This window comes from Anguilla anguilla, chromosome 6 (genome assembly GCF_013347855.1).
Source record: "Anguilla anguilla isolate fAngAng1 chromosome 6, fAngAng1.pri, whole genome shotgun sequence".
Taxonomy (NCBI): domain Eukaryota; kingdom Metazoa; phylum Chordata; class Actinopteri; order Anguilliformes; family Anguillidae; genus Anguilla; species Anguilla anguilla.
In genome coordinates this window covers 55,571,769-55,595,768 of record NC_049206.1, presented here as the reverse complement: position 1 = coordinate 55,595,768, position 24,000 = coordinate 55,571,769, and the positions used below count along the sequence as shown (strand labels likewise).

At 50.7% G+C, this 24,000-nt stretch overlaps 1 protein-coding gene across 1 annotated transcript in view; it reads right to left on the bottom strand.

The window, feature by feature from the left end:
• nbas (NBAS subunit of NRZ tethering complex) overlaps positions 1-24,000 on the bottom strand; it is a 190,981-nt gene that overhangs the window by 48,387 nt on the left and 118,594 nt on the right. The window contains exons 44-48 of the mRNA XM_035422884.1: positions 22,261-22,604; positions 15,180-15,398; positions 13,466-13,668; positions 9,412-9,501; positions 7,095-7,290 (exon numbers count right to left, since the gene is read on the bottom strand). Coding sequence (XP_035278775.1) covers positions 7,095-7,290; positions 9,412-9,501; positions 13,466-13,668; positions 15,180-15,398; positions 22,261-22,604 — 1,052 coding nt within the window. The remainder of the gene's footprint in view (positions 1-7,094; positions 7,291-9,411; positions 9,502-13,465; positions 13,669-15,179; positions 15,399-22,260; positions 22,605-24,000) is intronic.

The following is a 24,000-nucleotide window of genomic DNA, read 5'->3' as shown; positions in this document are numbered from 1 at the left end:
AAGCACCTAGAGTGTAATTAAATATTAAGGCTCCTTTGATGTATGCAAAGCCCGACTCAGAAGATTACCCCAGGACCCCGAGTACAGCTTTAACACAAATCCAAGTAATGGAACTCAGGAGCGGAGGCGGGGGGCGGGAGGCGGGGGGGGGGGGGAGGGTGGATAAAAAACAAGAGCTTCCGATTCCAAACAGAAACAGCTCGGGTTCCTGCGTCTCGTCTTCGCGGACGACGCCGGGGGAGACAGCCTCTTCGCGGAAGCAAGCTGGTCGGCCCGCGGCGGCCATCTTGACCGTTTCGAAATCGACCGCGGTCTCGCCCTGGGGGAGGGACCGCCGCGCTCGGCTCGCTGGCGTCTGCGCGGGGGGGGGGGGGGTTCTGACGAGTCAGAGGAGCACAGCCGGGGTGCTGGATTAGGCCCCGCCGCTCGATAGCGAGGCTCCGGGGGGCGCCAAACGTATTGGATTACCGCTGGAAAAAAAATACACTTGAAAGACAACGGGGTTTTAGGGTTCGATAAGTTCTCCGCATCGTCCATTTGGGGCGAAAATCAAACGCAGATTGCTTGCATTGCCATTTTAACCAGTGCACTACTGGATAATGAGCTCTGTATCCCCATAACTCACAATAAAGGGAGACTTCCAGTATGTCCAGTCCAGAAAAAAAACAACAAAAAAAAAAAAAGCCCTTCATTTTAAGAGAAAGTACAAGTGAACAAAAGCACAAAGAGACATGAGTGGCATTTAAATGAGGGCTTTTAGCCTTTAGCTCAGACAGGAGCTCCCAGCAAACAACACTAGCAGGTACTGAATGTACTCTAGCCTTATGTCAGACAGCCAATCAGCAGCAAGGTCGTGCGGCTTCTTTGCAATCATGCGATTTGCTTTTCCAATCACATGGATGATGCAAGGCCTTGCTGCTGATTGGCTGTCTTATCAACACCCAACAGAGTTCACATGGCCTCAGACGCTTGGACGTTTACCGCCTCATCAGGTATGATTAAAAAAAAAAAAAAAGCGACGAAAGCTCACCTATACGCGCCATGGCGACGGTTATTCTTATTAGGCTTAAAAAAGATTATGATTCGCTGGATCATGCAGCTCTACCGATGAGGACCTGACTGTTCTCTCAGACATTCTCATAAACATTCATGGAGGAGTTACGACAGGGTTCCTGCTCTGAGCTTCTGTTAGTCATAGCTTCCATGTAGTAGTAACAGATAATATTTACGTGACAGAGTATCTCCTCAAATACATCTCTGTAACTAAAGCTTTTCATGCATGTAAATAAAGTTATCAGTGAGGAACTAGAATTACATTAGCCTTTTTTTTAACAGTTTTCTTTATTAATGTAGGCGCTAGGAACACACCCACTTCTACGTTCCACAATTATTTTCTCGACAAACGGTGAGAGAAATTCTCACATCAAGGAATTTCAGTTGCAGATGTGGTGCCACATATTGCACAGTTAAGGTGAAAAGACATTTTTAATATTTCTTTTTAAAGATGTGACATTTGCAGATTTAATTTGCAGTCCTCGCAAACAAGGTGTTTGCCGAGGTCTACTCAGACACATTCCTGGAAATAAATAAAGATTTTAACAAATTATAATGCCGCAGACACACAAAAAAAAATCAGTTGGTTTCAGCCTGAGAAAGAGAACGTTCTCCTTTTACAGTTTGATTTCCTGCCATTTTTAGTCGACGCTGTCGCTCACAGTAAACTGCATAGCTTACGTTCACTTTTTTAACCCACGCCCATACAGCTGGATATTAACTGAAACAGTGAGGATTAGTTACTTCACTCAAGGGTACGATGGCAGCACTGAAACTGCGAATAAACACAAAAACCATGGAGTCACAAGCCCCAGGTTCCTGGATCTGGGAAACGATGAGCAAAGCTACCCGTTAACCTGGGTTCAGCTGCATAGCTACCGCACACACACCGCCATAACGATCTCCTCTGCGGGTCTCAAAGACTCGAATCGCGATCGGGCTCACGTCCGTCGGACGACCCTCAAACAAAACGACACGCGTCGGCCAAAGCTGAAATTAAAAGCCTCGTTTATACGCCGAACGTCCTTCGCCGCGAACGACGAACAGGCGCATCCGGCATCTGTTTCCGAAATTAAACTTGGGTCGCCAGACACATTTTCAATTAAACCCGTTCCCCCCGGAGATCAAAAATCCGGTTACACCCAGCACGTTAACCCCATTTATCATTTATCCAATTCCCCGTTCCTATTCGCGTCCCGTTTAACGCCATTACTTAAGCCTGATGACTTCATCAAATGACACACGCTTCTAATGATAATGGAATCGCAACACCTGCCTGCCGCCACACAGCTCATCCACCTTATCCACTGCGCGGATACACAATGTTCTCCACGATTTGCACACTTTACACAGGCTGGAGCCACAGCCGCTGTAATACTGCACACTGTGCGCACAGCCTTGACGAGACCACATTAGAAAAAGAAGAAAAAAACATAAGTTGTTAACAAACTTGTACTTTCTGTAGTTCAGGCGTACGAAAGTGATGGTATGATTGCAGTGGTTTTAAAACAAGGCGTGAAAAGGACCAAGATGAGTGTTATTTTTACATTATCTCGTTTCCCCTAATACTCCATAATCCTTTGCTCTGGAGGATACTGTGTTAGAAATGACTCCGTAATGGGTTTCCTGATCCAAACAGCGGACATGCTGATTGAATACCAGCCTCAGTCTCCAGACACACGTCCGCCAGAATCTCTGCTGAATGTTGCAGGAGATTACCTGGAGACAAGTGACACAACTGAATGCCACCGTACAAACAAACACTAAAACCTTGGAGTGTCAGGCTGAAATGGCTAATACGATGTTGTCTATACCAGGTGTACAGGCCGGGCCAACCAGTACATCATAGGTTCAAGCCTTGACTGTATCATTAACGCATGGGAGTCCGCCTCATGTGGGGAAATCTGGTCACATCCCACCCACGACAGGATGGATTTAACCCTATTAAGACTAGCTTTTTTTTTTCCCCCCAATATTTTTTTCAATATTCTAAGCCGGTCAGTGTTCTAGAACTCTGTCAATTACCACTGCTTTCAATTACCAGCAGTGATTGTTACATCAGCGTCAGAATGTCCAGTTTAGAACATTCACCGGTTGCTCCCCCTTACAGATGCACACATACAGGCCAAAGCTGTCCCCTACTCGGTGCTAGCTCTCCTGTTGTACTTCGCATCTCATAGACTGAAAGACTTCCCAGCATTCCCGCGAATGGTCTCTCAGGACCTGCGAACAGACCCAATGGCAAAAGGAGGCATTCACCTCCTCACAGAAGAGCGCGCCATCAGTCTCCGCTCACGTTAGCCTAAAACGCACCGCTCTCCACTCCAGCGGCCATTTTCCCTGAACCGTACTCGGCCAATGGAAACTCAGGACCAGACACGGGAGACGCGAGACAAGAATGAATGTGTTTTTTTTTTTTTTTTTACTGAATAATAGGAACGGGCAATATAGTAATGGATAAAAATGAAATATGAAATACAGTCGCAAAATGACTTTGAACTGGCGCCAATGAATATTTCAGGGAGGGAAAAAAATAACTGAATAACCGCAGGTTAGCTCACCCACCTGAGAGCGCTAAGCGTATGGGAACAGCGTCCATGGTCGCAAAGACCAGGCCCGAACGCACACGTCTCCGGTCACCAGACTGATTGTCCCACCGCCCCCACCTCCCCCGATTGGGCCACTGAATGGGACCCCCTTCTTGACCACTGCCCGAGTCGGGGGGGGGGGGGTCAATTCAATTTCAATTCAGCCAAGTCACGACATTTATTGAAATTCAAAACATGGAGAAGAAGAAGAAGGAGGGGAAAAAAAGGCCCATAATCTTATGTGTGGATTTTTCAATTAACGAACTGAGATTCAGTTCATTTTCTGAACCGACTGAATTGGCAAAGGAAGTGACCTCAGCCACTGCACATTCAAAAGGAAGTAATGGGCCAAGCAGACGGGGAGCCTTTCAATGCGGAACGGGGGGAAACACTTCACTGCCTTCGAAAAATACGCTTTAATTCCTGACTGACGGCTAATGGCAGCATGCACTCCACGCGTCTGAGAGCAGTGGCTTGTGAGCAAATGTTCAGACGAGAGGACTGTTGAAGAAGAAATTACGAAAATAATTTTTTTTAACCACTTCTTTGTGATTGCAGCGGGAGACGCCGCAGCCAATCTAATTGGTCGCATAACTGACGGTTTTTTATAAGCATAGTGTGTACGCGTATGTGTGTGTGAGAGTGCGTGTGTATGCATGCATGTATATACAATGCACACACACACGCACGCACGCAAGCATGCACACACACAAGCACACACGCTTATGCACACACACCATACACACACACACACACACACACACACAGAATGTGGCCATTAGGTGTTTTCTTGGAAATTGTGGTTCCCAGGATGAAGCCCCAGGAGGTGTAACATTGCATTTATTGCATTTATCTTTTAATAAACCTCAGACTTCCCTCTGTTGGCCTCTTTTACTCTACAGCGATGTAGTTAGCCAAACACATTACCGCACCAGGGCACAGGCAAGAGGTGAGAAAGCAAGAGTCCTCCACACCGTTTAGTTCCAATCTCCTGGATTTCCTAATTCAGCACCTAATTCTTCAGCCAGGAGGGTAGACATATTCAGCGAAATCGGTGCACGGGTGGAAGAAGCACATGACAGCACTGTTATGTTCTAACCCCTGGACTTGCCACCTCTAGGACAGGCTACAGAATTTCACACGGTTTCATATGGTGGACAGCCAGGGACGGTGTTCAAAGTTCCGGTTTCGAGCACGCACGCACGCACGCACGCACGCACGCACACACACTCACACACACACACACACACACACGCACGCGCGCGCGCGCGCGCACATACGCACGTCAGCGAGGTCCGTAAACGCTCCAAGACTTTTCACTTCATTAGGCGCGAGTTACGCCAGTTTTCACCCAGTTTGATTAATCCGCCCCTAAACATCCACGTGACAGTTATATGATGAAACACACGATGCACACGTGTAAAGGCACTTTATAAAGTCCTGACGAAAAAGCGCTGGATAAAATCTTATTCATCAGCGAATCAATGATGTGGAGAGTTAAAAAAAATCCAGCTCGGCTATACGCTGGAAAATAAATAATACATACAGAGAAACAGCCATCTGGATCTCTGAGCCAAAGTAATTAGTCTAATTAGATCAGTGGCAACTCAAATATCAAGGCCACTACTTCATTAAAGGACTATGCACACATTCAGCCGCCCGTCATTATATATACACACCGTATGACATCAGCAACAGCACAAATACCAATTCTGAAGTCACGGAAATATAACAAATCATAAATTAAAACAGTGTGATAGAGTTAAACCCAGTGTGGCTAATGAAAAATCCCCATTGTAGCGCAAGAGATTAAAGACCTCTTAATGCCCTCTAATATCATTTTTATAAAACAATTTCATCTGAACGCGTTCGCCCGCGCTTTATTCGCCGTGATTTCATCGTCGCCGCCGCCGGCAGCCGCGGCGACGGGGTTTTTTTTTGTTTTTTTTCGCGGTGTGGAAACGGAAAAGTGTAAACACCACTCAGATCCTGTCAAAATCCATATTCGCGCGGGGAGGAAAAGCACAGCGAGGGCGTTTCGCGTGTGGCGGGGAAAAAAAACAGCTAAAAAAACAGCTCGGATATTAACCGGCAGGTGAGAGAGACGTGCGGCTCGTTTTTTAATGATTAGTTTGGGGAGGCGGGAGAAACGCTTCATTTCCCATCGGAAAACCAGGAGGAGCTTGATGGAGACTGGGGAGTGAGGGGGGAGTGAAGAGGGTGGGTTGAAATTTCTGGAAAAAAAGGCTTGGATAAACAAGGGATTTATCTCATTGGACATAGCTTGAGGCCAATCAGTGCATTTCCCCCAAACCTGCTCCTGTAGTTTTAATTACTGTTGCTCATCTGGGCATCCTGGGTATTTTCTGTGACAAGTATATGACAGGAGACAGCGATATATTGCACTTTCAAAAAGTTTCGGTAAAATGTTTAGTTGAACCACATCGTTTTTCTGCGAACCAGAGACAGCGTGGCTGTGCGGCCACACAGGCAAGACTGCTTCGCGAGGGCAGGGCGACGAAAGGGTTAAGCCTTTTTTTTTTTTGTCGCGGGAGCGGCGGCCAGGCTCGGCCGGCCTGTCTCCCGGGGCGACGGAATTTACGCGCCACGGAAACCGCCGCAAGCCCCGCGCCCCCAAATTAGGTTTACCGTCGCTCCCCCGATTCCAGAAGTTTCCACTCTCTCTCTCTCTCTCTCGGTCCCCATCTAAATGTCTTAAGTGGTTTGCGAAGAGCGAGAGAAGAGAGGCAGGCGGGCAGGCGGGCGGGCGGGCCGGCTGCTCTGATGTCACACTCGATGCTGTGATTGACGGGTCTGTGGGCAAATCGGCAGTGACGTGTAAAGAAAGATTGAGTCTTGTTTTTAACCTGGTTTTCTGTTCGGGGGGCCTGGAGTGGGGGGGGGGGGGGGGGGCAGACGGACAGGATTCTCTTTGTTCGGTCGGAAAAACGCGGCGCATTAAGACTCGCTGAAGGATGAGTAATGGCCCCCTCCACCAGGGGTCAGCGGGTCTGTTCATCCCTCCATCCCTTTAATGCGTTTTAAAGAAGTAACAGGGAGGAGAGAGACACTCAAACAACCTTTAAAAAAAAAAAATAACAAACTCAAACAAACTCTCCCACAGCGACGTGCGGAAAGAGAGCAGAATCGTGCCAGCAGCCCTTCTCCCTCACCGACCCGCACCCTCAGGAGCTGCCGCCCGTCTGTGCCAGCGGCCTTCCGCACCGGCAGAAGGAACGGCTATATTTTAATATTCTGTAAACACCGGGGGTAAATGATATCGATTCGAGAAGCAATTACAGACCGCAGATGGTCAAATTTTTAAAACCCCACACAGATCAAAAAAGTGTCTGAATCAATCTTTGGGTTTTTTCTGGAGTGGTGCGTTCGTTGCTAGGGGGGACGGCGGCGGCGGCGGGAGGAGGTGGCTCGGCGGGACGCGGCCACGCCTACCTGTCTGTGGGGCCAGCAGGACCGCAGCACGGCCTGGCTCCGGTAGAAGACCAGCAGCCGGGCGTCCTCCTCGCTCAGCCGAAAGACGCGCTCCAGGACCTGCAGCACCGCCGTGCGCGCCCGCACCGGGGGGACGGGGTCCGCGCAGAAGGGCCTCAGCCACCCCAGCACGTCATCAGAGGACACCTCGCTCCCCCTGAGAGGGGGGGGGGGGGGGGGGGAGGGGGGGGGAGGGAGGGGGGGGGGAGGGAGAGAGAGAGAGGAGAGGGTGAGAGGGGAGACAGGGGGGAGAGGGGGGAGGGGGAGGGGGAGAGGGGGGGGGAGAGAGGAGAGGGGGGGAGAGGGAGAGAGAGGAGAGGGTGAGAGAGAGAGAGGGGGAAAGGGGAGAGAGGGGGGGAGGGGGAGAGGGGGAAGAGGGGGATAGAGAGAGAGAGGGGGAGAGGGGGAAGAGGGGGATAGAGAGAGAGAGAAAGAGAAGGAAGGGGGGAGAGAAGGTTGAGCAAGCGAGAGAGGACAGAGAGAGAGGGAAGGGAGAGAGAGAGAAAGAGAGAGGGAGGGAGAGAGGGTTGAGTGAGAGAGAAAGAGAGAGGGGCAGAGAGTGTTGAGGAGAAGGAGAAAGAGGAGGGAAGAGAGAGAGGGAGGAGAGGGTGAGAGAGAGACAGAAAAAGAGACGGGGAGAGAGACAGGGAAAGACAGAGAGGGGGAGAGAAAGAGAGACGGAGGGAGTCAGGGGAAAGAGAGGGAGAAAGTGTTTTTCAGACAATAACAATTTTGATACTCATTGTTTTTCTGTTGATTTATCTACCATCGTTTTGATATTGTAAGCACACTTGTCAGACAGTAAAAGCAGGCCATAAAACCAGTGATAACAACCAGGCCTTGCGATTCAGGGCGACGCGAACAGCGAACGTACAGCGAGGCAGGCGGGCAGGCGGGCGGGCAGCAAATCAGTCAGCGCTGAGCGTCTGAGCGTGAGAGGAATCGGCAAAGCAGCCCCCGCTTACCGCCATTTACATTTATTATTATTATTATTACTGTCTCGAAAAAAAAAAAAAAAAATCTACCTTTAACTTCACACAAACCTGCACATGAACAGATCCCCCCCCCCCCCCGCCCCCCTCGCCTGGCGGTCCCTGTCTGCTCTCCCGTAATGGAGATTTTTATTTGGTTTTTTAACGATGATAAGCGAGTCTGTCAGAGCGCTCGCATGGCGGCCGGGCGCCCGTCGCTGATGTGTGACTGAACCCAATTCCGCCTCGTTTAGCGCCTTAGATTTCATCATCGGCGGCGGCGGCGGCGAGTCCTCAGATCCCGTCTTCAATCCGAATCGCGTCGCCTGAACGGCCAATCAGGAAAGCCAGCCGGGAACGGCTAACCAGGTGTAGTGACATATGTAAATTCCTGCTACGTTTTCACGTTTGACAGCTATTGTAATATGATCTGTAATATCTTATTGTTAGAAGTTATTTTAATACATAATCTTTTACGATGAACTCTCCGCGGTTCGTGTTTGTTAGCCAGTATCTGCGGTGTACAGCATCTGAGGCCCTGTGTGAATTGGTCTTTTCCTTTCGGATACGTTTTTAAATGCCCCTTATAAACATGTTAGAGCTGCAGCCTGGTGCTGTAGAACAGAGCACCGCCCCGTCCCGCCCTGTCCCCGCCCCCCACTGTGGTTCTGCAATGCTGGGGACTGCGCCCATGCACAGGCAAGCCTTAGAAACCCCATCCGCCGTCTGTCCTCCTAGCACAGAGATACGTGCTGGGGCACACGGGGCTGATCAGGACGACAGCTGTGCTAATACTGCGAGCTGCGTGTAGCCTGACTGCGCTGATGCCAAAATGCTGATATCAGGCTGCGTAAATAACTGTGCTGATATCAGGCTGCGTAAATAACTGTGCTATCAGGCTGTGTTATCAAGCTGTGGAAAATGACTGAGCTGCTATCAGGCTGTGTAAAGGACTGTGCTGATATCAGGCTGTGTAAATGACTGAGCTGCTATCAGGTTGTGTAAAGGATTGTGCTGATATCAGGCTGTGTAAATGACTGAGCTGCTATCAGGCTGTGTAAAGGACTGTGTTGATATCAGGCTGTGTAAATGACTGAGCTGCTATCAGGCTGTGTAAAGGACTGTGTTGATATCAGGCTGTGTATTTGACAGTGTTGAAATCAGGCTGTGTAAATAACTGCGCTATCAGGCTGTGTGAAGTTCTGTGCTGATATCCGGGTGTGTAAATGGCCTTGTTCCCACATTTGTATGCTAAAACAGGAAACAGGAAATGCAGCAGCTTCTTCTGAGGCGTAGGGCTTGCTTACCCGCTCTGGACGTCTGCGTGCACCGACGTCACGATTCCCTCCAGCACCGTCAGCGGGTCTGTGCCGTCTGTCAAAGCACGTTCGTCTCCGCTGTGGAGGAACAGAGGAATGCCATCACCATCTGAAGGATCGGGGCAGACAACCAGACCACAAAACACTGCGTGTCTGAAGACGTTAGGCTTCTGGACTGACGTTCGTCTGAAGATGTTAGGCTATTGTATTAACTTTCATCGGAAGACGTTAGGCTTCCAGATTAACTTTCATCGGAAGACGTTAGGCTTCCAGATTAACGTTCGTCTGAAGACGTTAGGCTATCGTATTAACGTTCGCCTGGAGACGTTAGGCTTCTGGATTAACGTTCATCTGGAGACATTTGGCTTCTATACAGTATTAACGTTCGCCTGAAGATGTCAAGCTTTTGTATTAATATTTGTCAGAAGACGCCGCATTACCGCCAGTCTCCACAGCCTAGCGCGGCGGCGTCGATCTTCGCACGGGTACAACCGCAGCAGTGGCGCTAACCGCGGTGGAGCCGCCGCGCTCGGCAGAACAGCTGTGCGCCGAGGGCCCCCCCGGCAGAGCCTCGCTCCACCGCATGGCGGTACAGTAACACACCGCCCGGCCGCCGCGGACGCCATTCCCAGAATTCCCAGCTGACCCCCCCCCCCCCCCGGCGCTCCCGCCAGCAGCCGGGCTCCGCGCTAGGCTCATTACGGGGGATCATTTCTCACGGAGACGCAAATGAAGTGTCGCTTAACCCCAGGCGCCAGTACGCAGGACGGGGCGGAGACGCGGGGGAAAGACAGAGCCGCAGAAGACAAAAAAAACGAGGTAAACAAAAAAAACGAGTTTAAATTATTAAATGTCTGCTATTTTTTTTCACCCCAGCAAAAGAAATTGAGCTACCATGCAGGTAGAGCTGTGGATGCACCTGACAGTGAATTAAACCCAGAAATAACTCTCACTACACTGCTTAATGCATCTGAGAAAGCGAATGAGCTTCCTGTAATATCAATACTGCTAGTACTACGACTACGCTATTACTAGCATACGGCCACTCACAAATGCTTTAAGGACAGTAGAGTAGCAGGTAAGCCTGTTTCTCCGGGTGCTGAAGCCCATGGGTTAAGGAGTAAGGGATGTTTATTAGACCTCCTCACACACTGCATATTTCCCATTTCAGTCCAATGAAATAAATAAGTGCAGTAAATTCAGCTCTGCACACCTTGTTTTCATCTCTGCTTTAAAGCTCTTTTTATTAAGCCACAGCACTCCCCCCCTCACACACACAAACAGACACACACACACACACACACACACACACACACACACACACACACACACACACACACACACACACACACACACGCAAACATACACACACCACACACAAACACACCCACGCACACACAGACGCCCATGCACGCACACAGACACACAAACACCCACAAACGCACATATACACACACACACACAGCTCATAAGTTCTGCAATGTGACCCAAAACTGCCTAATAGGATAAGCACAACACTACTGAGGTTCTCAGTTTTTTTTTTTTCTTTAACCGACATGTGAAATTTTTATCATCTCCCGTTATTCCCAGTGCAGATGCGTGCCAGCTACGAGCTCCAAGGTGAGAGCAGAAAAAGCCATTATGCAATTAACCTGATAAATCCCCTGTGGACTTCATTTCTCGACTAAACTTAAAAACCATGAGTCTCATCTTTGGGGAGGGAGGGGGGTGAGGGGGTGGATGTCTGTTTTGTCCCACGAGCAGCAAGCCGAGGAGAAAAAAAAAGCAGAGTTCAAACGAAATAAACCAAATTAAAAAAAACGTTAATTATTAAAGCGACTAGCACGTAGCTCTCCGCTCAACCGCCACTGCTTTCAAACTCGCTTTAATGAGGAAAGGCCGGTTAATCTCACGCACGGGGAACCACCCGATTGGCCGAGAGAACACGAAACGGGCATGGGCGACGCCCCGCACCTGTCCGCCAACTGGACTTTTTCATCTATTCATTTTTTTTTTTTAAACTGAAACTGCCAGAGGCCATCTTGACTGAGTCCAATTAAACATGCGGTTATACTCGCTTTTAATCTGCCAGCCGACCAATCACGTCCTCGTCACGCTGCCTCCGAGCCGCGCGAGGGCGCGTTTCCCACCGCAGCTTTACACTCCGTTCCCCTCGCCGCTCCGCGGTGTTTAAGGTGCGCTACATTAGCGGAATAAACACGCACACGTTTTTGCTTATATCCGCCGATCTCCACGCGTTCCCTCAGAACATCCGCGGGGTAAAGGCGTTAAGCGAAATCGATCGGCCGGACGTGGAAAGCGCGCGTGTGCGAGCGTGCGAGTGTGCGAGCGTGCGTTAACACCGTAAGGAACGGAGGACCCGCGACGCCTGCCAACGATTCACCAAGAGCGACTTCTCAACAGCCCGCAAAGCTGAATGTTAATTAGCCGGCTCCCTTGGTAAATACAGGACCTTTTCTACAGCTCTCTTCCCGAATCAGACCCCTGCAAAGAATATCTCTGGCTTTGATTCTCCTGATTAAACTGTAAGGGTCTTCTTTACGAATTCATGGCGCTGTTAAATAAATAAACGGTCCGGCGGCGGGTAGCGCGAACGGCGCTTTTAGTGTTATGACAGGTTTTTTTTTTTTTTCGCGGGTCCATCTGGTCCTGGAGCAAAAGACTGCACCGAGCCCAAAGAACAAAGGACCTTAACTTGCACAATTTGGGTGAACTTCAATCTGGCATCCGAAGCTCTCTTTACTTTTCTTTTTTTTTTTTTAACTTGAGAACGGGTGTTCTGGCCATTTAAAGGGAGAAAAGTGAAGGGACTTTTAAATTTTTTTTAAAAATCAATAGTTCAGCACCTGACTCGCAGGAATTACTGTTTGGAACAGCGCTCGTGATCCGTCTGCAGTAAACACGCGACGCCTTAACTGCTGCTTGTATTTTTTCCATAGATTGTGTTATTGCCGTTCTTGTTTGTGTTAGTGTTAATCAGTTTAACCTTCAGGGTCCAAGTTGAACTATGCGGTTGTTCCCTGTACTTGGACCGGTACTTCTCTCTAGGGGGTTTCGTCATACTTGTTCCTGGTTATGGTTATACACTTTGTTGTACGTCGCTCTGGATAAGAGTGTCTGCCAAATGCCTGTAATGTAATGTAATGTAATGCCTGTAATGTAATGTAATGTAATGTAATGCCTGTAATGTAATGTAATGTAATGTAATGTAATGTAATGTAATGCAATGTAATGAGCTCCAGCCCTGTGGTTGAGCTCCAGCCCTGTGGTTGAGCTCCAGCTCTGTGGCTGTGCTCAGACAGAAGGCCTTTTGCTCCAGACGGAACGCCTGCAGCCCGTCGTCCGGAGATAATGGTGGAGCCGGGGCTGCCCTCCCTCCCTGTGAATTCTGTGACCGGCTACGTGTCTGTCTCCTCCCCCCTCTCTCTCTCTCTGTCTCTTTTCCTCTTTCTCTGTCTGTCTCCATCTTCCCCCTCTCACTCTCTGCCTCTCTCTTCCTGTGTCTCTCTCCATCTTCCCCCCCTCTTTCTGCCTTTCTTTCTCTTTCTCTCTCTGCCTTTCTCTTTCTGTCTCTCTTTCTCAGTCTCTCTGTCTCTCTCCGTCTCTTCCCTTCTCTCCTTGCCTCTCTCTTTCTGTCTCGCTCTTTCTCTTTCTATCGCTGCCTCTCTCTCAGTCTCTCTTTCTGTCTCTGTCTCTTCCCCTCTCTCCTTGTCTCTCTCTTTCTCTTTCTATTGCTGCCTCTCTCTTTCTCAGTCTCTCTCTCAGTCTCTCTGTCTCTTCCCCTCTCTCCTTGTCTCTCTCTTTCTCTTTCTATCGCTGCCTCTCTCTTTCTCAGTCTCTCTTTCTGTCTCTTTGTGAGAAACAGGCGGGCAGAGTGGGTAGTTCTGAGACTGTAGCGGCCTGTTTCTTCAGGCGACCTCCACCAGATTTTGCCAGACTTGAGGTTAATGAAAAAGTGAAAGGGCGAAAGAGTGAAATGAGAGTGGCGGTGGGGCGGGGGGGGGGGGCCGTGGGGGGGTACCTCAGCGCCGAGACGACCCTCTGGATGGCGTCCTGCACCACTTTTTTCGGGGAGATGTCCAAGGGGCCCACGGCCACCTCCAGCAGCTGCTGCACGTCGCCCAGTGGGCGCCCGTCCATCAGCATGGTTACCGCCAGGAGGTGGATCTTCTCCCCGTCCGATCTGGACACGTCATACAGACGGCTGTACTTCTGCGAGAGCTCCTGGAATGGGGGGGGGGGGGGAGAGCATGCAAGTGAGAGAGTGTGAGAGAGAGAAAGAAAAAAGAGAGAGAGAAAGAGGGAGATGGAGAGAGAGAGACAGAGACAGAGGATGAAAGGAAGATGGAGAGAGAAAGAGAGTGAGAGAGCAAAAGAGAGAGCGTGCAAGTGAGAGAGAGAGAGAGAGTGAGAATGAGAGAACGTGAGAGAGAGTGAGAGAGAGAGAGAGAGAGAGGGAAAGCAACACTTGGAAATAAAACTGCTGCCTTCCTACATCCAGCTGCCTAATGCAGCAGCTCTGGCTATTTTCACAAATGCAACTGACAGTGTTTTTTTTCTGCTTACAACAGCTCCTCTCTCCTCGCAGTCTCTGGTCAATAACTTTGCTGGATTCATACTGGGGGGGTGGGGGGGGTGGGGGGGGGAGGAGGAGGGCGGGGGGGGGGGGGTGAACACCGGCTCAAATAGATGTCCTTGTGCCTTGAGTTAAAAGGCACTGCGGAGAGCTGCGAGAGATTAAAAAAGCGGTAAACTGCATCAATAACAGCCACCCACCTGCTGCACAGACGCTACGCTCAAACTAACGGTCTCTGAGAGGTAAGATTTTAAACAGCTATCGACTTTCTCAAGAAATCCATAAAGTTTTTTTTTTTTTACCTAAAAACCTGGCGCTTCATGTAAATGATTGCGGTAAGATCAAACGCGGATCTCTATCTCAAAATCTCAGATGACCTCGCCTGGGTCTCCGTGACCGCGACGGGTAAAATTACAGGGACGGTTTCGCCGTCCCCAGAGGGCCCGATCTCCCTCGCCGCGACGCCGCGCGTTCTCATCGTCTCCCTCATTCACGCCCAAACGAACGCGACCTCGGCAATCAGCGACGAAGCGGGCCAAAACCGAACGGGGGGGGGGGGGGCAAAACCGGGGCCGCCATTGGCTGAAAGTCAAAAAGCGGCGGCGAGAGAGCTGTTAAGCCAATCAAAAGGGTCGACCCTGAACGAGGCCCCGGCGGACAGCGCGGGGATAATCGGCCTGCTCTGAACGCTGACGGATGACGACGCTCTTATCTGCTCGCTTCTTCAAAAAAAAAAAAGAAGTAAAAATAAAAATAAATAAATAAAAGGCATTCGGCATTTGGGGGGAAACTAGGGATTCAAGTGCTGAAGCAGACTGCAAACACAACATCAGAGAGAGGAAAAAAAGCTGTCTCACTATCTCTATCCATCCCTCCATTTCATCTTCCTACGCAGGCTCTCTACAGCCCGCTTTCCTTCTCCTCCTCCCCCTTTATCCACCTCTTTATCGCACTCTCTTTCTTCAGCCCCTCACTCTCTCTCTCTCACACACTCTCTCTCTGTCTGTTTTTCTCCCCCCCATCTCTTGTCTCTCATCTCTCTCCCTCTCTCGTCTTTCCCTCTCTCTCTCTCTCTCTCTCTCTCTCTCTCAGTCTCTTGTCTCTGTGTACCTTCCTCCCTCCCTCCCTCAGAGGAGGAGGAGGTCTCGTTTCTCCTCACCTCCTCGCTGCTCCTGAGGGAGGCGATGAAAGGGTGACTGAGCGTGTCCAGGTGAGCCAGGGACTGCTGGAGGTGCTGCAGGGCCTGGTCGAAGCCGGCGGCAGAATGTTCCGGAAGCTGGCCGCTCTCGTCGCCGCCCTTCTTCCGCGACTTTTCGCTCAACTGTCTGATGGCCTTCAGGGCCCGCTTAGTGACCTCCCGCCGGGCGTCCACCGACAGCTGAGCAGAGGAGGGGAGGAGAGGAGGGGAGGAGAAGAAGGGAGAGGGGGATCAACACGGGACCGGAGTGAAGAGAGGAGGCCTCCTTTCATGATCTTATCTTACGCAAGGGAACACACAGACACGTACACATACAGACGCACACACACACACACACACACACACACACAGACGCACACACACGCATGCACACACATACACACTCACACACACACACACACACACACATACACACACTCACACACACACACACACTCACACAGATACACAGATACACACACGCACACAGATACACGCACGCACACACGCACACACAGATACACACACATAAACACACACGCACATGCACCAGCATACAGATGCAGGACTACAGACGAAATATACGGCTGCTGTTTACGGGCACTCAGACTCCCACACACGTACACAGGTCCCCAGAGACTCTACACGGTGTGTGAGCACCGCTCCCTAAGGCTTAGACACAGACATAATATTTATACACTGTTTATTAACACCCACACACAGTATGTACAGACTGTTTATCAACACCCACACACAGTATATACACACTGTTTATTAACACCCACACACAGTATGTACAGACTGTTTATTAACACCCACACACAGTATGTACAGACTGTTTAACACACACACACAGTATGTACACACTGTTTATTAACACCCACACACAGTATGTACACACTGTTTATTAACACACACGCACAGTACGTACACACTGTTTATCAACACACACACATATATACAACAAGTACAGACTGTGAAACAGACATATAACGTACACGCACACACACACTTCATACTGCATTCATCACACATAGGACCCATATGTCTAGACTGTATGACAGATGCACAAATGTACACACACACACGCACCTACTCGAACCATGCAGAGAACCACCAGAAAAATTATTCTAGAGATGAGGCAGGCGAAATCGGAAAAACTGGAAACCGACTCACCCTAAAGGCATTTCAGGATTAAATTTAAAGCGCCCCCCCCCCCCCCCCCCCCCCCTTCTCCCCCTCCCTTTTTTTTTTTTTAATCGACACAAATTGTGACGACCATATGTTTTCCATGGCCGCTAGAGTACGTAAATGAATTCAAATTGGTACGGAGGATTGGGATGCCAGGGGGAAGGGGGAGGGGAAGGGGGGGGGGGGTTTGGAGGTTTGTTCTTTTTACCAGACGCTCAAGCTCGAGTCACACGAGGATATTTTAAACATCCTATATTCTTCTCCCGGTCCCCCAGGACTCCATTGCTTAATAAGATCTACAGCACGTTTCTAATTTCATTCTGCTCTTTTTTTCTTTTTTTTTTTAAGAGGGAGAGAAAATGGGGGATTACAGTGAGACCGCGGCAGTGTGGCCTGATTAGTCTTCAGCGACACACGGACGGCTTCATCGGGGCCCATTTCTATGTGCGTCGCGTGAAGGATTGTGGGTAAAGCTACACGGTGAGTGTCACTGGACCTCGGCCATCGATCGGTCGCTCGCATGGACAGTGACGCCTGCCCCCCACCCCCCCACTAAGGCCTAGCCTGCACCCATTAAAGATGGGTGGTGGTCGTGGGAGGGGGAGGGTGGGGGGAGCAGGGTTGGGGACCTGGTGGAGCCAGAGAGAAGGAATCCATTGATTGAGGAGGGGAAACTAATAGTGCTGCGGGATCTCCGGGCGAAATGAGGAGCAGAGTTTGCGGCTCCTGCACTTTTCCGTATGGATTTTCGGCTCTGATTAGGCGCGGGCTATCAGCGTCCGAGGCGAAGGGCTGCTCGGCGCGATAATCTCCGGTTAAAGAGGGACGGTGGGTCGGAACGACCGCCGAGGGTCTGAAATTAATGGGCCGTGCGGGGAGAGCATCAATCACGTCTTCTTTTAGTCCCCCCCCCGCCCCTGCCAACCGTCCCTATGGATACCGGTCGGAAGTGCCGCAGTACGCGACAGCTGCTCAGCGTAAACGGGAGCTAGCTGAACAAGCACTAACGGGAGACAGACGCTAGCTGGACAGGCGCTAACGGGACAGATGCTAGCTGGACAGGCTAACGGGACAGACGCTAGCTGGACAGGCGCTAACGGGACAGACGCTAGCTGGACAGGCGCTAACGGGTAAGACGCTAGCCGAACAGGCGCTAACGGGTAAGACGCTAGCCGGACAGGCGCTAACGGGTAAGACGCTAGCTGGACAGGCGCTAACGGGTAAGACGCTAGCTGGACAGGCGCTAACGGGTAAGACGCTAGCTGGACAGGCGCTAACGGGACAGACGCTAGCTGGACAGGCGCTAATGGGACAGACGCTAGCTGGACAAGCGCTAACAGGACAGACGCTAGCTGGACAGGCGCTAATGGGACAGACGCTAGCTGGACAAGCGCTAACGGGACAGACGCTAGCTGGACAGGCGCTAACGGGACAGATGCTAGCTGGACAGATGCTAACGGGACAGACGCTAGCTGGACAGGCGCTAATGGGACAGACGCTAGCTGGACAGGCGCTAACGGGACAGACGCTAGCTGGACAGGCGCTAACGGGACAGATGCTAGCTGGACAGGCGCTAACGGGACAGATGCTAGCTGGACAGGCGCTAACGGGACAGACGCTAGCTGGACAGGCGCTAACGGGACAGACGCTAGCTGGACAGGCTAATGGGACAGAAATGTGTTTTAACATGTGCTTTATAAATAAAGTTGACGTGGCTTCACTTGTCCTCCCATTCCCACCCCACAGCGCTCCCTCCTTTCGTATCAATTCAGGCCCTGATGTTTTTACGGCTATTTTATGATTTATGTTTCTCTTCTTAAGGCTCATTACGTTATTTCCTGTGCATTTTAGAATTTGTGTTTTGGTTCTTTGTTAGCGTAGTTAACCTGCACTAATGATTTAGCGATGCTGCATCTTTAATGTCGCTAGTCAGGCCTGGCAATATTAGTCATGTAAATCAGGTGAACCCAAGCTGTTCTTCTCTTCAGTTGCAAGTTGCTCTGGGTAAGAGCGCCGGCTAAAAGAACACAATGTTTATATAACTGTCAGGTCGTAGGTGAAAGGACTGGTCACGATGCCACGTCCATTTTAAGCGCTGACATTGTTCATTACTCAAGAATCTTCATGACAATCATCTAGCCTCTCTCTGGGGACTGGGGGTCAAATATCCATGGCTACAGTTCGTTGGGAAAGCACACAAACACCTTCAAGATGCCTGTCGGCAGGTGTAGGTGTATTAATAAGACAAACATGAAGCTCTGAAGTGTAACCTTTGTTGGGGGCAAAGAGAAAAACACCCGAATGTGTGAAAGAAGCCTATTTCAGTTGAGGATTTACAAAAAACTGTTTTTACAAGATTTTTCTCTATGACTGAAAAGCCTGCTTATTCTCCCTGTTTACATTCACACAACGAATCGCATTTTATAATATCTATCATCCACTCAAAGCTGTTTGTATTAAGCATGTTGTGGTATGTGTGCTTGGGAATATGATACGTATTAACCCTTCGACATTGTCAGAGCAAATAACTCGAGGACAAGCATGTGTGTTTGAATTTATATAAACCACACAGTCACTCTGATGTGATTCTATTTTAGTGCTGCCTGGTGGACCTCACAATGCAACAACACAGCCCGCACCTTCCATCACACACACAGGAGCCTGCAAAGGAGGGACACAATCTGTCCCCCAAGCAGACAATATGAACACGCACACACACACACGCACACACATACAGTACAAGGTACAGTAAAAAATCAACTTTTACAGAGTACGTATGGTCCCAACTGGAGTTGAATTAACACTGGAAATTTTACTGCTCACACACACACACACACAAAAGGATACACATGAGTACATAATCACTTTACTGACACATCACAGGTAGCCGTGACCACTGTATTTATTGAACTATACTTTCAGGGTCCATGGCAATTCCTTTTCTTCTCCCACCTACCGCCTGCCCCCCCCCCATCCCTCGCCCTCCCCCCCCCCATTGCTCATTAAGCAGGCCTTTGAGCCCAGGTTGTTTCTCAGCCCCGTCTCCAGCTCTCCCAGGTGCTGGACAGGAAACAGAGGAAGTACAGAAGTACAGGAGATGACGCATGCAGCCGGCCACTCAAGAGGACAAGGCCCTTTTTCTCCCCTCTAACGAGAGCATTTAAATGCTAAATGTCAACCTGACATGTAGCCGACCTCTGCCGATATCCAGCCAAGCCATCCTGACCAACCAGACAAACACAATTTCACATATTCTCAGTTTAAACGCTTCCTATAAAAAGCACTTTCAGAGATTTGCGTCATCTTTGCATTTAGCGGACTGAGCAGAGTGGTTGCTGTCTTCTCCGGAGCTCATACTAAAATCGCCTGAGAGCTGTGCTCCGGTGGTGGTTTCTCCGGCCACCTGGGTAGCCTCACTGCTGGTTTCTCCCTGCTGGTTTCTCTCCGGGCCCTTCAGAACACACAGGTGAACACGGCCCGTCGCCATCGTCACGGCTCTTAGTCACAGCCCGCCTTTTCCGCCGAGCTCCCGTTAGGTTCTTCACCGTTCTCTCCGGCTGTAACAGTTATATTCTTAAACGGGATCCATCTCCCCCTTTAATGAAACGTACAGGCTTTCACGGCCTCGCTCGTCTGGGGCTCTTCGGCTGCGGCTAACGGGTAGGCCGCTCGGTGCTACGCGGTAATGCATCGATAAGGCCTCATGCAGGTTCCCTCTCACTCCAGTGCAGGATAATAATAATAATAATACATTTTATTTATATAGCGCCTTTCTAGAGCCCAACAAAGTGAAGGGTAATAATAATAATAATACATTATACGTATATAGCGCCTTTCCAGAGCCCAACAAAGTGAAGGGTAATAATAGTAATAATACATTATACGTATATAGCGCCTTTCCACAGCCCAACAAAGTTAAAAGGGTAATAATAATAATAATACATTATACGTATATAGCGCCTTTCCAGAGCCCAACAAAGTTAAAAGGGTAATAATAATAATACATTGTATTTATATAGCGTCTTTCCAGATCCCAACAAAGTTAAAAGAGTAATAATAATAATACATTGTATTTATATAGCGTCTTTCCAGATCCCAACAAAGTTAAAAGAGTAATAATAATAATACATTATATTTATATAGCGTCTTTCCAGAGCCCAACAAAGTTAAAAGGGTAAAAACCAGCAAGTGCAGTAAATACAGAAGGCATGGGAAGAGCACGGGACTGGCTTCACCAACTGCAGCGCGGCGCTAGTTAGCCCTAGCGAGCGGCGACGGGTCGGACATCTTATCGAGCGGGCGAAACGGGAGGCGGCGGTCCGAGACCGTGAAGAGATCTTTCCGGAAATTTCCCTCAACGCGTCGGCGGCATCGGCAAGCCTGCTGATAACGATTAACTCTGAGTTTGTTGTTTTTTTTGGGGGGGAAAAAGTCGATGGTGGAAATAGAGTTGCATGGTTGCATCTTATTGGGTTTGTTTTAAGCATTAGGCTGCTTGTCAGGGGCAGGGACACCATGGCGAATCTGTACGGTATTTAAACCGAAAAGTCAGAGGGCTGGGGAGAAATTTCATCACCAGCAAACCCCGTAACGCCCCTCCCCCGTCCCCCAACAGCATCCCCCCTGCTCCGCTGAAATCTCACACATTTGTACAGCCGGGCTCATTTTCGGGAGAGGCTGCCTGCTTGTCTTGTGAGAGCTGGCAGTGCTCTCCGCCCTCCCCCCCGCCGCCCCCCACCCCCCCCCCCCACCCCCGAGCGAGCTGCCATACGCAGCGCAGGGAAGATCTCATTTATTTACACATTCACACAGCGTGACGGGGAGGCTGAGGGGGCCTCTACGCGGCGTTCGGAAACCTGCAGGAGGACAGATTTCCACAACCGCCCCATCCCCCCCAACCCCCCCAACCCCGTTCCGGTGGCTGACAGAAGAGGCTAGCCACGCTAGGCTAGCCCGGCGCGAGCAGACGGCCTGTCGGTCCGCATTAGCCCCGGCTGAAATGCGCTACCACCGCCGCCGCAAGGCTCGGTTCTGGAGACTTGCTGTGTCAGTGAGCAGCACTGGGGGGGGGGGGGGACGGGGGACAGGGGGGCTTTCTAAAACGGAAACGTCTTGGAGGACCTCGGAGCGGCTGGCTGAGACCCAGAGGGACCGTCAGAGGGAATGCTTGCTGTTTGGTCCGATCGATTTTCCCGCTCGCACATGCTAAGGAGCATTCGTTTCGGGGGACAGTGCGTCACTTTCAGCACAAAGGTCACCACTTTAAAGATTTAGCCATAATTTTCACCTGCATTCCCAGGGGGGTAATGATGGTCTAGCAGAAGCAGCTGGTTCATCGTAACAGCCAATAGAACAACGTCAACGGTGAGTGGTGGATGCTACTTCTCATTAGCACCCACAGGGAGCCCAGAAGTACAGCTGGAAACTACCCACCAATCACTGCCTGCGTAGTCCTGCGGGTTGTCATCAACATGACTGGTGGAGCTCCTGTGTTTTCTAGCAGCAAGATTTCATAAAATGGCCGTCAGATCCATATTTGGGCACGTCCACAGAAACTGACATTACAGCAGCAGGATATCTGCTTGGTAGAGTCCAATACAGCCGTGTAATACACACTGATATACGCTTTTACAACCGTCAGGAGGAAATAACCCCATAATCAGTCTCTATTACGCAGCTATACTAGACTCCACCACGCAAACGTCCAGCGTTCGTAACGGCAGTAGCCATGGAATCGCCCATTTTATTATCGCGGCCCAGCAGGCCCGTGGCGCGTCCGAACGGCATCCCGTCCGCCCGTACGCGGGAAGGGAGGAGAGGCTTACCGCCAAATCCCGCGGCGGCGGGGGGGGGAGAGAGGGGGCGGACTCACCAGCTCGGCGGCCTCGGGGGAGAACGTCACGCCGTCCACGAAGGCGACGGCGTCGGCGGGAAGGAGGCGGTCCAGGTACTTGGCGCAGGCATTGTACGCCTGGAGGAACTCCGGGTCGGACCGCGGCGGCGTCTTCAGCAGCTGCGCGTCGCCCTTCCAGAAGAGCTTGCCCAGCCAGGCGGCGTGCACCGCGCTGGAGGACAGCGCCCCCCCGTGGCCGGAGGTGGCGAGGGGCAGGCGGGAGGTCAGCTTGGAGATGGACAGCACGTTCTGGCTGGTCAGCACGGGCTCCAGGGCCAGCAGGGGGTCCGAGCCCTCGTCCGTCAGCTTCCTGTAGTCCAGGCCTGCGGCGTCGTGGGAAAACAAACAGAGGGACAGCGAGCCGCGTTAAAAAACCGCCGACCCGATGCCTCGCACCCCGCCCCGCGTGTTTGCGGAGTACAGCCGACCCCCCCCGCGTTCCCTCCGGCCTTCCCCCTCCTCGCTCCTCGGCCCGACGGCTCGCCCGCCGTCCAATAAAATACTGTTTGCACACAAGCACAGCAAGCCGCAGTGTGCCCGTCGTCCCTGACAACCACACTGTCTCAACAGCTTTTTTATTTTTATTTTTTTTTGCCGCAAGTGTTACGACTCGACAGTGGGACGGTGTGACACTATTGGTTTGCAGTAGACTGTGACTCAGCCCGTTCGGCTGTCCGTTCTGCGTAACCGCAGTACTTATTTTGGATAATAACTAAAACTATTTGCATTTTTCTTTTGGTGTTTTGAATGCTGTGTGGGAAAAGTGCCCTATACTGCAAATAAATATTATAATTAGAATTACCCGCTAAACTTGTTAAATTAACTATACTCCGCTTAGAAATTGGCTTACAGTACTGTGGCAAACCCACAGTTCCTTTTAACAGAAAATCCCATCAACACCACGGCTTCCAGAGGCATACTAAATACCGCCTGTCTATTAAAGTTATGAACTCAGAACCCCGAAAAACGAACCACAAAACTCCACATAAGTGTCAGCGGCAGAAATACACACTGCGCCATTTCTGAAGCTAATGTTATTCCGCAGTAAGAGCGGCGTGGCGGTATCGGGGAGGGATAATGACGGGGGAGTTGGGCTCGCTGTGGGTGGGTGGGGGGGGTGGTTCCCAGTCGTGGGGGCCGCCATCGTACCCGTGAGCGAGGCACTCGATCTGAATCGCTTCGGTGAAAATACTCAGCCGTGTAAATGGACTGTAGAAGAAGAAGAAGAAGAAGAAGAGAGAAATGCTTGCGGGCGACTCTGGGTAAGAGCTGTTCTGTTCAACGGGGCGAAATGTAGATGTAATGTAAAGCGGATCCAGACGCTCATGATGACGAAAGGCTGACAGATGGACAGACTGATATGGGGGGGGGGGGGATTAAATATTCATTCTGCGGCTCTGGGGTTATGCGTGTGCTATGAGATTGACCTAAGCGTTGTGCTGTGAGGGTGGGGGGGGGACAGAGAACGCGGAATGAAGACTGCCGGGGGCTTGGACGCACGCGGACGGGTGACACGGCGGCTCAAAAGGACGGCTTCGGCGACACGTCGCTCGTCGGAGGCCGCGTCAACGCAACACGACCCTCAGCGAGCAGGCCGCTTCCCGTCACTTTAGAACACGTCTCTATCCAGCCCCTCCCGTCCCCCGCCCGCCCCGCCACCCAGCCCAGCTCAGCTCCTGAAACGGGCTCTGACGTGCTCTCCCGTCCGACGTCGAGAAG